Below are 16,579 nucleotides of genomic sequence, written 5' to 3' on the forward strand. Positions count from 1 at the left end.
TTCTAATGGTGTCTACAGACAGGTAGCCAGCAGTGCATTTATAATGTTAAGTTACCTATGCTGGGATTGGGGAATGTATGGGGCTGTAAGATATATGAGCACGTGGTGAAGACACAGCCCAGAGGTAAGGAGGCCAAGGAAGTTAGCCAGAGACAGAAGTCAAGGAAATAGTGCTCCAGGAAGAGAAGATGGCCAGCGGGAAGCCTGGGAAATGAGTGACAGCGTAGCTCAATAGATGCATTGAAAGCTCAGGGTGGCTGTATCATCTCACTGAACAAAAGGAGGGACAAAAAATGAGGCTAGAGGTTTGAATTTGAGGATACAGGGCTTTGAAGACTTGTTAAGACTTGTTTAAATATATAAATGGAGTGATATCTTAATTTAAAACAACAATACTCTATAATGTGGGTGGAGCTAGGCAAGCAGTTCCTAAATTCATACGGAAAAATTATCATGCAAGACTAATCCTAAAAATTCTGAATTAAGAGACTGGTGAGTAAGACTAATACTTGAAGTAGAAAAAATAATAACATGATCCTATATAATTTTATAAAGCAATGTAACCCTAATAAATCCAATAAAATTATAATAATAATAATATGAAGCTTTAGGAGATAAAAAAAAGTTTAGTGCTGGCATGCATACAGACTGATTATCAGACTAGGATCAATTCCAAAAAGGCCCAAGTACAAAGGTGATTTAATAGTACGAATATGTCTATTAAAATAAACATATTTATTTTAATTTAGTGAGGAAAAGGTTGAATTATATACTCAATGGTATCAAGAGACCTGATTGGCTGATTATCTATCTTGGAAAAATAATAAAACAATTTTTAATATAGTAAATATAATAATACAATAAAATGCCTTATATTTTAAAAAACCCAGATAGAGTAAAGCTTTAAATACAAAAGCATGAAATAGTAATAGTAAAAGAAAATATAAGAGATTCATTTCATACTCTTAGAGAGGGGAAGACTCTTCTTAACCACATTTACAACATAAGAGCCATAAAAGAAATAATAAATTTTGCTTTAAAAAGTGTAATTCTATGTTACAAGAAAATGAGGATGAAGAAAAGGTGGTGGTGGAGGAGGAGGAGGAGGAGGAGGAAATGCTATAATCAGCATCAGAAGACAAGCAAAACATTAGGGGAAGTATAAATGTTCTCATTGTTAAATAGATTTTATGACTGAAAAGGCCACTAATCCAATAGAAATAGGAAAGAGCTAAGGGATATGATAACATAGTTCACTGAAAAAGAAATACAAATGACTTACATACACACAAAAAGACTTGCAACCTGGATCAGAATTACAGAATTATGGAGTAAAACAATGGTGAGATACTATTTCCCAGGAAGATGATTGGCAAAGGTCAAAGGTTTGATAACAAATAGTATTGGCTTAGCAGCAGAAAAACAGGTGCTTCCAGTTTGGGTGGGAGGATAAAGTGATGTGGTCTTCTTGCAAGACATCTTGGCAATATCTATCAAAATCACAAATGTCTGGCAAATGTCCCTGCAATTCAAATTCTAGAAAGTTTATCTACAGATAAAATCATGCATGTGTGCAAGAACTTGCACACAAGGTTGTTTAAAAGGAGGTTGGTAAAATAAAGTTGATTCATTCAATGGATTACTTTACTGCCTGGCTGTGAAAATAAAAGATTAGGTATATATGCTGATAGAGAAACATTTTGAAAATACACTGTTAAGTTTAAAAAAAAAACAAGATGCAGATCAGTGAGTATAGTTAAAGGTGGAAATGGAAGGCATATATATATATATATATATATATATATATATATATATATATATGCCCTCGTTGTGTACAAACAAAAAGACAGACATGTACTCATTTATGTGAGTAGACTGTTTCTGGAGGCAGACACTCAAACTAAGTCAAAGCTGCTACTGGATATGAGGCTGAGGGATTGTTGGGTTAGTTAGAGAGAGACTACTTTTCATGATACACTCCTTTGTACCACCAGAATTTCTTATCATGTTCAAATATTACTTTAAAAAATACTTACTAATAAAAATTCCATGCAATGAAAATGCATTTCAGAGAAAATATGTACAAAATCACTTTAAAGTATCTGACAAGCTCCCAGGCTTGAGCAAAACTTGGCTAAAGGCACTCCAAAGAAAGAAGGTGTCCATCAGAATTGGTGCTGGGCCCTGGGAATAAAGGGGAGAAACAGGAGTGTCCATCCAGGGGACTCAGGTCTGGGCCAAAGTACTTCAAGTTCTGCGTTCCCTTTGTGAAGGCGCTCCAATTATGGAGATGGATGCCTCGGGCAAGCTTAGCTTAATTTCATTTAACATTTTAAATGCAGAATTAAGTGCCCTTGCTCTAATTCCAAGATCACCAAGCAAGCTTCCAGTTTTAATTTGTTCGCCTTCATAGATCTGGTGCAAAAGCAACTGTAATGCTGATCTGTGTATTTGAGTCCATGTGACAGTTATATGTCTTATTACATAGCAATATGCTCAAAATTGGTTTTAATTTTTAAACTAAAAAACGAAATGAAATCAACTTTGAATTTATTTTAAGAAATGAGAAGGCCACTGGGCAATTAGAAGCAGTGATGTGATAAAATCGGCATTTTTGAAAGACCCCCTCCAGCACAGCATGGCATATGGATAGAGAAGGGGCAAGACTGAGGGCTAGGATGCCAAGTAGGAAGGTTGCAGCATTTTAGGCAAAAAGGATGGTAAAATGAATTATTGTTTTTGCTTACATAAGTACTTTTTGTTGTTCATTTCCCCTCCCAGATTGCAAGCTTGGTAAGAAGAAAAGGCCAGATCAGTCTTTCCACCACCATATCCTAAGCATTTAGCAGGACACAGAGCAGACCCCAGAATATCTGTTGAATGAATGAATGAATGAATGAATGAAGGCAGCAGAAATAAAAAGAACTGAACACATTTAAAAAATTTGGGAATTTATGAAAATGAATGTGAAAGGCATGATACTTAGATTAATACAGGGGTTTGGGATGATGATGATGATGATGATGATGATGATGAATTCAATTTGGAAATCTCAAGGGTGACACATTATGACATGTTCAGTAGGCAGTTGGGCTTATGAGCTCAAAGGTCCTCCTGATCATGGACAGAATAGATCAAGACATCATTAGAATACAAAAGGCAACTGAAGTAGTGGATGAGGGTGACATAGCCCAAGGACAGCCCAGGAAGAGCAGCCCTAGGAAAGAAACCCATGGGACATCCCCTAGGGGAGGAGAGGAGAAAAGAGTGTCCACAAGTAAGACTAAAAAGCAGCAGCCAGAGAAACTGGAGGAGACAAGGAAAGTACAGTTGCATTGAAGGAAAAGGATGCTTCAAGAGAGAGGGAGTGAGAAGTGAGGCCAAGTTCTACTAAGCAAATAAGAGCAGGACAGAGAAATATGCCTTGGATTTAGCCCAAGGTCTTTGGAACTGGTGGTGGAAAACAAGTTCAATGAAGCTGTGGATTAAGATGAGATTAGGAGCTGAGGAAATAGACATAATGAATACAGATCAGTCTTCTAAGATCAAGCTTTGAAGGGAGAGGGGATAGGGCAAGGACTAAAGAGGAATAGGAGGAAAGGGAGGGAACATTGCTAAAGGAAAAGTTGTCCCGCTTAAATTCTGATGTTTACAAGGGGAAGAGACTGAAAATAGAGATGAGAGGGAAGTCACTGATGAAGGAAAGTTTAAGAGGATGGGCTCGGTAATACAGGTGGAGTGATTGGCTTCTACCTCGAAGTGCTCTAGCCCTTCTATTGTAACCAAAGGGGAAGGTGTGTTTCAGATGCAGGAAGCTTGCTCCAAATGGAATATGAGCAAACCAGGACACAAGCATGTCAAAATTGTTAAGAGAGAAATAACAAAGCTCAGCTGGATTATTGCCATCATAGGAAGTGGGGATTGCTCACATCCAGTCTACACATCTACGCCACCCACTATTAAACAGTGAAAACCATGCACATTTGGGAGAAGCACCCTTTATAAATGTCCCCATGTCTCCCAGGAGCTGAGACAATCATGATGTAAATGGGGGTTTAATCCTCAAGTGCACTGACATCCTTCTCACAGTATATTAAAATTCGATGTTCACTCAACTGTTTCTCCCACTAGATATAAGCTACTCTACTCAGAGGCTCCTTGCCTCACTTCCTTATTTGTTTGTAGCACCCCAGTGTCCTCCCTAAGCACTAGTGGAACTGAACTAATGTTCGCAGGAAGTTTGAATTAGATATCGGGCAGCCCACTGCAAATATGTGATAAACTCTTCCAGTGAGCAGGAAAGGAAGGCTTGAAGGGCAGAAAGATAAGACTTGATTTCAGTGTAAGCTCCTGCTTTGAGGGTCAGGAAAGGTGGAGACTGGCCAAAGAGGCAAGGCAATTAGAAATCCCTGTAGAGCACCATCCATAGAAGTGGCCCTGATCAGAGTGGGCTGATCAGACATGAACATGTGGATTCATTGATACAATTGCTGAAAGTGGATGTAGACAGTACATGGGAAGAAAATGGTCTCTAAGGAAGAAAATACAAGTTTGTTTCAATTAGTGGGAAACCCAGGAGGCAGGGAGCCCGTGACCTGCAAAGCCATCCTACATGGACTGCAGAGTTGGACTTGGAGAAATCTCACCCATCAGACTTCTATTGCTTAAGCCACCAGAGAACTGGAGCAAGCTCTGGGTGGGAGGAGGCAAGGGTGAATTCCAGAATAGAAAAGGAAACACTAGTGCCCATGGCTGACTGATTTAGAACCACTCAGCCTTTCAGGGGTTAGCATCCATCCAAGATTCAACCTCCAATTTCAAGATAAGGAAACTCAGGCTGGTGAGATTAAATGGCTCACCCGGGATCCCAGGTGCTGATACTGTGAGAGAGTAGATGTGAACCCCACATCCCAACTCCCTGCCCAGGTCCCTCTCAGGTTCCTGTACTGTGTGTGTTAACCTTATCAAGCCAGGTTCAGTGGGAATGATGGTGGTCGGCCCAGGTCCTGCAACCAAAGATTTCTTCACAATCTGCTAAAGGGCCTTAGCAGCTAGATGCCTATCTCCGTGTGTGTGTGTGTGTGTGTGTGTGTGTGTGTGTGTGTGTGTGCGCGCGCGCACGGTGTTTTGGGGGAAGTGAAGAGGGGCCTAAGAAACACCATCAGAAACAGAGGAAGAAGACTAAAGAGTGACAACAAGAAAAGGCTAAATGCAGGAGTGCAAGTTAAACACGCCAGGGGCAAAATCTCCCATGACACTCTTGAATTTGGGATGGCAGCACCAGTGCTCTGAAGTGAAACTGGGAGCAGACCACAAGGAGTGCTGTGGTTTGGGTTGAGTGGGTTGGGCTGGGTTTTTTGGAGAGAGGTGCCTGTTTTTGTATCAGACCTTACCAGAGACCTTAGAGACCACACATCAAGCTCTGGCTCCCCTCTCCCCACCCCTGCACACACATCGCACAGATGAGTAAGCCAAAGGAAGCAAGCTGTCCCAGTGAGCAACAGTCAGAGAAGCAGTACCAGGCGCCCTCTGCCACACCACACTGCAAGGGACTCTGGGGCACATGAAATAGAAACAACTTTTTTTGACAAAAATGAGAGTGTAGAAGAGCCTATCTTTTTAGATCGCACTATATTTCAGAGGTTAAAACCCCAAATTCCATTATCTTTTGGGTTAAATAACACTACTGTAGAGTTCAAAAATGCATCAGTGATAATGTAAATTTTTGTGCATGTTGAGAATTGATCAAAGTGGACAATGCAATGGGCCTCTGAGAAGCCAGGTTGGCTGATGGTGTTCAAGTACTAACATTCACCTACTTCACTCAGAGAATACCTCAGGGAGAGACATCCGGAATGATGAAAACAAAATTAAAAGTCTGGCTGGGGATGTAACGCACAGCATGGTGACTATTGCTAATAATACTGTATTGTAATGTATATTGGAAAGTTGGTAAGAGAGTAAATTGAAAAAGTGCTCATCACAAGAAAAATATTATGACTATGTGAGGTGATAAATGTTACCTAGACTTACTGTGGTGAGTATTTCCCAATATAGTACAAATATCAGATCATTATTTTGTACACCTGAAACTGATATGTCAATTACATGTCATTTTTTAAAAATAGTCTGTATGGTTTAAGGAAGTAAACCCTAAATTATTAGGAAAATTTTACAATTCAATATAATTAAGTATGAAAGAGTCACACCTAGTGGAGTTGTATACATATATTTATATATTCATAGACACCCTGTACACACACAAATAGAATTCTGATGTGTGTGTATGTGTGTGTGTGTCCAGAGAACTGCTGAGATATGGAGAGTACAGGAAAGGGTGCGGTGATAAATCTACAATAAAAAAAATCAGGGCTCTTTTGAAGGATTGAAAAGTACAGATTGGTAGTTACAAAATGGTCACATGGATATAAAGTACAGCAAAACTATAGTCAATTATATTGTAATAACTATGTATGGTGCCAGGTGGGTACTGGAAATATTGGGGATCACTTCCTAAAGTATATGATTGTCTAACCACAATGCTGTACACCTGAAACTAATTCAAAATAATATTGAATATAAACTGTAATTGAAAATAAATTTGAAAAGGGAACTCTAAATGGTGTGTGATTATTAACATTTTTATCCATACTAGAAAATGCCATATTCCCAAGGACATGCAAATCCTTATCCTCTTTTGTAACACACGGCGACAGCGGAGATGATGATGAAGGGCAAAGACATGAAGCATTAGTCCACCTCTCCACTGCCATGCTGTTTAACTTGTGAATATTTATTTGAATCTTTACACTTCTCTTAAAACTACCTGTCCTCTGGGGCCCAGATTTGGGCAAGTGGGGCTGAGCAGACAAAGCCCTAAGCCAGATACTGGATGGCGCTCTAATCCAAACTCCACTCTGCTGGGCCAGAGAGCCGATCAACATGACAGTCCCTCCCTCCGAGGCCATCAAGACCTTCCCACTGACTTCAGTGCAAGGTTTTAAACCTAAATAAGCAGATGCCTGTAAAGTGCCTTTTAGGTCCCTGGGGAGAAGCTCTGCGTGAAACCAAAGGTACATCTCAGAGGTGTGTTCTTAACAGGAAAGGCTTCGTGCAGGCCACGGACAGCACCCATAATGGTAGCAGAACACATTCTGGATGTGCATCAACAACCCTTAAGCTTGCCCACTGGCTCAGCCATTGATCTCAGCCATCAATCTTGGGCCATTGATAAGTCAGGGGGGGAAGAAGGCAGGAGAGAATGAGTATTCTCCAGCCACAGGGCTTGCATGGGCGCTTAGGCTGACTTTGTATAAAGGGCTGTGGGTTCCTCCACTTACGTAACTGATTGTAATAGAGACTCCAAGAGCAGCAGCCTCCACTGCTCTGTCTGCTCTGCCCTCCATCCAACCCCAACCTGCCAACATGGTCCAGCAGGCACAGGTTAGGGTCCCTCATTGCTACCAACTCAGGAAGGCTTTCCTTTGCAGCTCAACTTTTGTGTGTGAATTGCTTAGTGAAGAGGAACACTTGAAATTTTTAAAAAATACTCACAGTAAACTAAACAAAAAAATGTATTTTTTCCTATGAAGATATGGTCATTGCTTTGGGATCAATAGCTCAAGCACCTTTTAATTTCTTTGTCTTTAGTAGAGACATGTTCGCACACACTTAGCCCAGCTAAGCCTGTCTTCATATCTCTGATGCTTCTAAAATGGTGGACTAAAGTCATCGTAAATCCCAGGACACACAACAGAGCATGGGATCCCTAAAGTAAAGGCCATGGCATTTTCTCTGCCTGCTAGGAAAAGGAGTTCTAGCTCCCACCATGTTTTAGAGCATTATGGCCTTACTAACTTCACTGACCTGGTGCAAGCAGAGGGGCTGAAACAGAGCATTTCTAAAGCCCCTTTGCCTTCTGTGGTCCTGATTCTAAGTGACCCTGAGACCTTGGACCCATCAGCCAGCACTAACATAGAAACCCACACCTGACACCACTATGGCTTTGGCTTTGGGTGGTGGGCACACAGCATGATGTACAGATTTTGTAACATAGAAACCCACACCTGACACCACTATGATCACATTAACCAATATCACCCCAATAAGTGTAATTAATTAATTAGTTAATTCATTAAATTTAAAAAGACAGTTTGGGGAACTCAGAGCAGACATTGCAAACATGCACACATGACAGATGACACCCAAGACCCTCAGACTCTCACACCGCCAGGCTCTGACCACCCACACCATCCTTGACCTCAAAGCTGATGTACAAACCTCAGAACTTCAGAGCCAGGAGAAACTTGTCTGATCACCAACTCCAAAGCCCTCTGTTTACATCTAACAAGCTCAGGCCCAGAGACATTAAGGGGCTATTTCCAGACCAGGTAACACCTGACTCCAGTTTTCTATCTCATCCAGGGTTTTGTGAAACATGTAAACTTCATACCTATGCATCACATTTCTTCCTAGATTTATATCATTCACAACCATTCACTCCTTCATCTCCCAGATCAATATTTATGACTTCTCAGACCTTTGGGCATCCCAGAGAGCAAAGTAAGTGGTGAGAAGACACCTGATCATGTGGGATCATTGCCTTTCTTAATGGAAATCAATCAGCAAACAAATGGAGAGCTAAAATTATCAGGCCACTGTGGGGTTCCGATCTCTGCCACCTGGGGGGCAGGATTTGTGTTTTAAACTCACAAGACCAAGTAGTTCATGAAAATGATTAATCAGATATTAATAATCCAAAGTTGAGTTTTATTCTCTTCTTTTCTCTCATACATCAAACAAGAAAAAAGTCTGTGCTGCCTAAATAATCTCTCCCACAAAAAAATCATTCTATTGATTTATAGATACCAAGAGGAACAAAAATTTGGCACTGCTCCAAAGGGCAGCAGGTTCAATGCCACATTTTACCATATAGTTATTTACCCTAGCAGAAACTCTCCCGAGAAATGGTAAAGCTAGTCTGTGAATAATGCCAGTATATAATATTCTACCGTGGTTTGCAAATGTTTCTTTCTCTACAGGCAAGGTGAGCAATGAGTTAAAAGTAGAGGCACTCGCTTAGTACTAAAGGCAAAAGAAAGAAAGAAAGAAAAAGAAAAAGGAGAAAAAAAGAAATTCTATTTCCTTTCCCAGCTAAACAAAAACTCTAGGTTTTATGCTCCTACGACCTAGATATAGTCAAAGAGATCATACAGAATGTTCCCAGGGAGAAAGAGACCTCAACTCTCAGCTGTTCAGCCAACTTTTCAGCTTAGAAAATGTCTTTACTGAAGTACTGAAACAGACACAAACAGAGGTCTATGGGAGAAAAAGAGTGGCAGATCTAAAACAAAGCTAAACTCAGTACTGGGGAGTTGTGACCACACCATTGTAACTTCCCATTACTTGTTTATAATAACATATAACCCAGGCTTTTCTCTTAACTCAATGCTCTGAATTCCCATAAGGAAATATCACTTTTCGGAGAAGAAAAAAAATCAAATACATTTTCCTGGATAGTCGATGAGAGGGAGAGGGGGAGGGGGAAGAAAGTAGGGTCAGAAGGGTCATGGGGCTTTTCAGTTGTTTGACCCAATGTAATAAAAACCTCCATAATGTGGAGATGGAAGGTATGAAACTCAGACTTCAAAATGGTTGTGCTGAGCTGAATTCTGAAAATATCTTCACTATGAAGACAGCAGGTTTTCAACAAGAGCTTGCAAGCCGTATTAAATAATGAATAACATAAATTAGACTGTCTTATTTATTAACAAGTCCAGTGTGGCCTATGTAACCGCACTCAAAACTTACTCCAAGGTTCTTAAATGCATGTAAAGCACAATTCAAGCATGGAGGAGCTGAAAAGTAAACATCGGAGTCATAAAAAACTGATGCCTTTTACTGAATCCTTATAAATGCCAGAACTTTTATTTAGTACAATTAATTGCAATGGAAATGCTTACTAAGGTGAGAGGGCCAAAATCAATGTATTAATGACATAACATTACAGTCACTTAACCAAGCCAGCAATAAATTGCACATAGAAGCTCTGGCGGCAGAAGCTGCAAATTCTATTTGTGCTGTACTGAGAGGAAAAATATTACACTTGTCTCCAAATATTAACCCCAAATCAGAGAACATCACACAAGAAATTGAGAAAAAGGTCATCATTGGTCCTCATTAAAATATAGACAATATAAAAATGCATTCCCTTTCACAACACTACTGAATGGTACTGTAAGAAATAATTGAGATGGCAAATTTTACATTATATGTTTTTGACCACAATAAAACTGAAATACCTGACCTATTTTATCCATGCCTTTTACCACTTATGTGAGACAAAACTTGTCCTTTGCAATGCATTTTGGCACCTGATAAAACTGAGACTTAAATGGCCGGTTACATAATTCCAATATCAGGCTTTACTCTTGAATTCCACTTATATGTGACAATGGTATTATTTTTAAACTGAGTTTAGTATCGCTTTGGTAAAACCATAACCAAATAACAAAAGTGGCACTTCTCAGCAGTGTGATGATAGACAAATGTAATGCATATCTGTAGACAGAGAGATGTAGATCTAGATGTAGACCATGTTAGTGAGTAAAGAGTATGAGACACAGACACTGCGATGGAGAGATTTTTCATAAAATAAAGTCAAACACTGACTCTCAAAACAAAATGTCAGCTTGACTTAAAATATGCATGTAGAAACAAAAATAAACTTATCTCTTCTTTAATCATACATATATTTTTTTAAATGTTCTACCATGACCTTTATCTGAATTCTAAAAGGCACAGTGGTTATATTTTCCCCCAATATATAGTTATTAAAAGATATACTATTTTTAAATGATACAGTCAACTGTTGCTTCAGTTTATTTACTTATATTATTCCTACTTTTTTATGGGAACATGTAAGTTTAGCTAAGCACCATTAAACCAGAACTTTGAAACATGTTATTTTAGGAATACCCTTGGGACTAATAACAAGTTTTTTTTAAAAAAGTGTAATTTGGTTCCAACTGTAGCTGGTACCTACTGGCCAAGAATTGAAAAGCTGTTCAAACAAATATTAATATGTAAGAAAAAGAACACAGATGGTGAGAGTGAAACAAGCTCATCCACTGATGTCATTTTGATATCAAAACAGCAGAATTCAAAATGATGATGCTAAGTGCTTTCTAAACAAGGATTTCGATACATTTTACAGATAAGAACACCTGGGGCTCAAACTGGCTGGGCTCGATCAAAGCTGAGGGACAGAGCAGGGAGCATACTTTCTCCTATTGGCCAGTCTAATTCCCCATCCTAAACATTTATGCATTGATACCTCTCAGTGATCTTAATTTCAACAAATGCTCAAACCAAAGGATAAAAAATAAGAGTAGAAATTAGCAGTGCCATTATTGAATGAGTAACTGTGACAAGTGCTTTGGTAAATATAACCCAAAAAATTCATTTTCAAAAGCCTGAAAATAGGAATCTGCCATCAGATATAAAAACAACAGCAGCAGCAATTATGAGGACTAATATAAGAAAGCTCTCCTCAAATCTATTGATTTCATCTATCTCAGGCAGCTAAGGACACTAAGATTTAAAATAACATTTTAAATTTAAAGAGTTTTAGTGTCCTTTTCTCTGATTGTGACTTTAAAATATTAAAGTGAAAAAATTTTAAATGAAAATGACTAGCTTTACCTCATTTTCTCCCTCTTTATATTATCTATTGCCTAAGACAGAATTTTAAAAACAACAATAAAACAACATCTAACTGTACAAAGGCACTCCCCCTGGTCTTAAAATAGTCTGAAGAGCTCTGAATTCTATATGGCTTTCTCCATCTGACTACTGACACCCCATCTCATATAAAAGGCACATCTGACAAAAGGCACAGACACTCTGACCAGCTTGGTGAGCTTGGACCAGCCCAACCTAGGGCCAGTCTAGGGCCAGCCCAGGGTCAGCACGGCCAGGGCCCTACCTCAGGCCCTGACTGCTGCTATCCTGGCAAAAAAAAAAAAAAGATTGAAAACCAAGTATCCTGGATCCAGCCTGATATTTGGCTGCTCCCTGCACATCTCAGCACTGCTAGGCCAGCACGTTTCCCCTCTGTTCTGTTGTCACTTCCTTCTGCCTGAGCCTTATAACAAGAACATCCCCAGTAGAACAAACAGAGACTAGGAAGGTCTCTTACTTACATGAAGAAAAAAAAACAGGTTACCTCGGTCATACGTTGGCAGAAACAGGGTGTGCGTTTTCTGTGGGGGGAATATGCATGCGCACTCGCCAACCGGAAGGCCACAGCCCAAGCCCTACTTTCAGGGCTGCCTATCTTAGTATCAAACACGTAAGGGAAACCTAGAGAAACTTTGCCTTACAGCCCCTCTACGTGGATGAATAAAATCTCATGTTAATGGAATAAACGGCAATGTTGGGGAGGGCAGACACCTCTAGTAGAGTTGATAGGAGAATGCTGGAGGAAGGACTAGTGAACTCCTACTTGCTAATGTATTTGTCACAAGGCATAAAAAGAGGAGACACAAATGCACAATTCTGCTTCTCCATCAGATCAGAACAAGCTCAAATATTGCCAGGGACCTAGGGGTCCCATGCTAAAGGCAGCATTCATCTGAGGACTACACACAGCTTTATCGTCCAACCTTGTCCTGAGAAAATATTCAGTGGACAATTAAAATTTATCATCCAAATGGTCTCAAAATTATATCTCTGAGAAGTCAGTTCCAAATTAAATCAGACCGGCTTTTAGGCTTCCAACGATCACATTTTCCCTTTTGAGCAAGTGCTTTTCAACACTCAGAACTTCTCCTCTTACAGATCATGTTCAAGGCCATCTCTGGATGCAATCTCCTAAGTAAAACCTCGATGCATAAAATGAAAAGGGACATGGGTCAACTCCAAACCTCAGAGAAAGATGTTAGGGGGTAGACTCTAACCCCCTCCAACAAATTTTAAAAAGTGAATTATCTTAACCTCCTTTCTAGTAAATATTACTAGAACTCCTCCTAACACAACATACACATTGCATCTTATGACACAAAAATGTCCAAAACTAAGTTATTGCGTGTGGAAAGCCTAAAGCATGCCCAGCAAGACTTTGAAATATAAAGTGCATATAGAATGCCTTCCCACAAGTATGTTATTCACATATAGGATATTTAAAACTTATTTTAAACTGTCACACTTCTCCCCGTGTTATCAGCCCCAGGCCAGTGAAACGGACAGGTAACTGACAGATGGCCCAGCCCTGCCTGTTCATCTCTGACTTCTCCCCAGACTTGAGACAACATTCATGCCCAGGATGGACTCGCCTGGCCAGCCAGGGCTGCAGGGGCCAGGAGAGAAGAAAGAAAGGAGAACACCAGGAACTCACATTTCGGTGATGTTCTCAGGGTCTATAGTGTTAGGCTCCAACCTCGGAAATGCCATGATGCCAGGAATAGGGTCGCTGCACCAGATCCGAGAGGCGCTGCATTTGCAGGACGTGGGACAGGCGAGAGCGGCCCTCCAGAAGCCCACAACCAGCCAGCAGAAGCCCCAGAGCCGTGCCATGGCGGGTCCATGCCACCTCGTCCAGGACGACATAGCTAGCCGCCTGTGCCAGCCCCAGTCAGACTGAGTACGCGTCCCTGCGCTGCACCGGCCGGCCTCCGCTGCCCGTGCTGGGCGGTCTTTGCCGCGCTCGCTGCTCGCCCTACTCGGTGTGGGTCGCGGGCCCGCACAGCCCAGAGGGTCCGGGGCTGAGCGTATCCTGGCGGACAGCACCGTTCACAGTGGCAGAGGCATCTCCGGCCTCCTCACAGGGGGCGCTACCGCCGCTAGGAGCTCCGCTGTGGCCGCAGCAGCATGGCCCGGCGCGCTGGGCACCAGCCGGCGGTGCTCCGGGGACTCTCTGGGACGCAGGCTCCTTGCTAGACACGCACTGAGATCCCAGACGCACCTCGGGGCTGAGGACAAACAGACATGGGTAAGACTGAGCGCAGGACCCCAGAGACGACGAATTGAGGCATTCTCCTTTGGGGCTCGCGTCACCCCCACCCCGACCCCAGCCAGGAGACTGTGGAAAGATGAGTGCCCAGCTCCCACCCCAGAAATAAACTTGCCCCTCGATGGCACTGATGGGAGGGAAGATAGGGCAAGGGTCCCTGAGAATGGATTCCATGGCACAGGCCAGGAGAAGAACCCTTTAAAAGGGGGACGAAGAGACTGCCGCTGCCACGGCTTGGAGACGGGGCCCCAATGATGCTGCAGAATCCGCCACCGCTGCTGGGTGCAGGGGGCGCGGGCAGGTGGTGCGGCACGTCCCACCTGGGGAGCCGCCTCAGCCGCCCCAAGGGGGGGACAGTGAGGGCCGAGACTACGGAGGGCACTGTCCGCGCTGCTCACCCGGCTCCGGTGCCTACCGCCAGCCGGCGGCGCCCGGGTCCAGGCTCCTCCTGCCGCCGAGCACTGAGCGCAGAGAGCGCAAGCGAAGGAGCGAGCGAGACTCCTGCTCCAACCCAATTCCGGGAGCCACCGCCGCCGCCGCTGCTGCCTCCGCCTCTGCTACTGCTGGCGAAGTGACGTGAGGGCTGACGCAGAGCAGGGGCAGAAACTCCAGAAAATTAGTCTGAAATCCAAAAACACACACGCTCACACACACACAAACCCATAATACCCTCCAGACAAAAGCAACAAGGAGGGGAGGGGAATCTGGGGGCGAGCGGGGAGGAGGGAGGCATCGGTGCCACTGGCCAGAAGCAGACAGCAGCAGCATGTGGGAGTTCACACACGCGCGCACACGCACACATCCAGGCTGTGTAGACGCGTGCGCGCGTGCGTGCGTGTGTGTGTGTGTGTGTGTGGGTGGGTGTGGGTGCGGGTGTGGGTGTGTGTTTCCGTGTGAGCGTGTGTGTGCGTGTATGTGCGCGCATTTAGATCCTGGTACCTCTGAGATGGACCGTTCCGCCGCTCGACGCCTCCCAGCTCCTAATTCACACCGCGGTCTCTTCGACAATTGCGGTAGAGGCTGTCTCCTTTTTTGAAATGGTTGAAACCCGGTTCGGTTCAGCTCTGAAAAATACGCTGATTCTTATTCCAGGAGTCTTCCCTCCCCGCTGCGTTCTCCTTTCCCACCCTGCCTAAAAGGGAGGGCGAGCTATCTTTAAAAAATAAATATTGTAAACACCAAAACGTGTTCGGCATCGGTAACCGAGGATGACCGCCCCCGTTCGGGGACATCGATTTGGGAACGCTGGTGGTTTGGGAGGGTCTTCCTGTTGGTGCTTTTGTAAAGGGAAGGGAATCTCCAAACGCAACTCTAGCTCTCTAAGTGGGTCTTTTTCCTGCGGTTTTCTGGCATCACACTCCCGGGAAATAGAGACATGTGAGGGGAAGGGAGCGCGCCTGACTCGTATTGGGTTCCCTAAATGCGCGGCAGCAACCCTGGCCTGTCCGATGTGTGGCGCCGCGTCATTTTCTCTCACCCGTCAACCTGGCAGGATGCAACCCTTCCCCGATCGTAACCTCACTCCCCGCGATGCCCACCCCGACTCGGGGCACCCAAAGCCCTTGCTCCCCTGCCGTACCTTGTGCGTTTTCCTAGGAGCGCGAGTGTGCGCAAACGCGTGCCCTGCGCCCGCGCTACCGAGAGCACGACAGGCATCCAGCTACCAAGAAGCCGGGTAGGACCAAAGCCTCAGGGTCTCACGAGAGACAAATAAGGCGATCCGGGAGGGCCGGGTGACAAACCATAACGGCTCTGTGGGCTCAGTTAGATGATGGCTGCGATAGCTGTGGGGCATTTGCAAGCCTGGTCTGTGAATCCGTCTTCCCATTTGCGGCTCAGAGAGGCTGTTTTTCCGCAGTCATTTAAAAGGAACTGGGAAAAGGCACCGCAGTGCCAGACACTTCCGAGGGCTCTGGTGCCCCCGCGCGGGGAGAGAGCGCCCAGCACGCTGGAGAGCACAAACCAAGGGCCAAGGCCTAGGCGGGCACTGCTCCGGGCGGGCCCAGGCGCCAGATGCGCAACCTGCGGAACCCCCGACGCTTGCGCGCCCTTGTCCAGCTGAGTGAAAGGCGGGCAGCTCACCGCGCCAGAAGATAAGAATGATCACCCATCTGCCCACAGAGGCTAGGTGGGGAAATCGAAATATCCGAACGTCCAGGTAAATGCTTTAATCTCCATGACGTTTTAAATATTACAAAGGAACAGAAAGCATCTAGTGGGGCTTTTATACAGATCCCCAGCGATGAGTGTAACCACAGGAATCCTTGCAGAGCGTGCGCGCACACACAGACACACACACACACACACACACACACACAATCTTGATGCGGGGCCGGAAGAAAAGGCCAGCAGGTCTGTCTCTCTCCACCATCACTGGATTGTGACACCCATTGGGTGCTGAAAGGCCAGGCTGAAGTTCACTTCTCTGCTCAGCCGCCAACTCCTGCTGGGTGAGGACATGCCAAGGAAGGGAAGCAAAGGGCAAAAATGTCTTGGTCCAGGTCACACAGTGACGCTCTTCTGCCTGTCTTGCCGATGTCCTTAATGGAGCTGCCCCTACAGGACACC

The 16,579-nt window shown here is 43.8% G+C and overlaps 1 protein-coding gene across 1 annotated transcript in view; it reads right to left on the bottom strand.

Annotated features, from left to right (window-relative positions):
* Positions 1-15,651, bottom strand: part of NTRK2 (neurotrophic receptor tyrosine kinase 2) — a 312,980-nt gene extending 297,329 nt beyond the window's left edge. The window contains exons 1-4 of the mRNA XM_023763642.1: positions 15,591-15,651; positions 14,951-15,075; positions 14,410-14,632; positions 13,397-13,970 (exon numbers count right to left, since the gene is read on the bottom strand). Of these exons, the coding sequence (XP_023619410.1) occupies positions 13,397-13,608 (212 nt within the window). The 5' untranslated portion in view covers positions 13,609-13,970; positions 14,410-14,632; positions 14,951-15,075; positions 15,591-15,651. The remainder of the gene's footprint in view (positions 1-13,396; positions 13,971-14,409; positions 14,633-14,950; positions 15,076-15,590) is intronic.
* Positions 15,652-16,579: the final 928 nt, after the last annotated feature.

Source organism: Myotis lucifugus, unplaced genomic scaffold (genome assembly GCF_000147115.1).
Source record: "Myotis lucifugus unplaced genomic scaffold, Myoluc2.0 scaffold_295, whole genome shotgun sequence".
Classification (NCBI taxonomy): Eukaryota; Metazoa; Chordata; class Mammalia; order Chiroptera; family Vespertilionidae; genus Myotis; species Myotis lucifugus.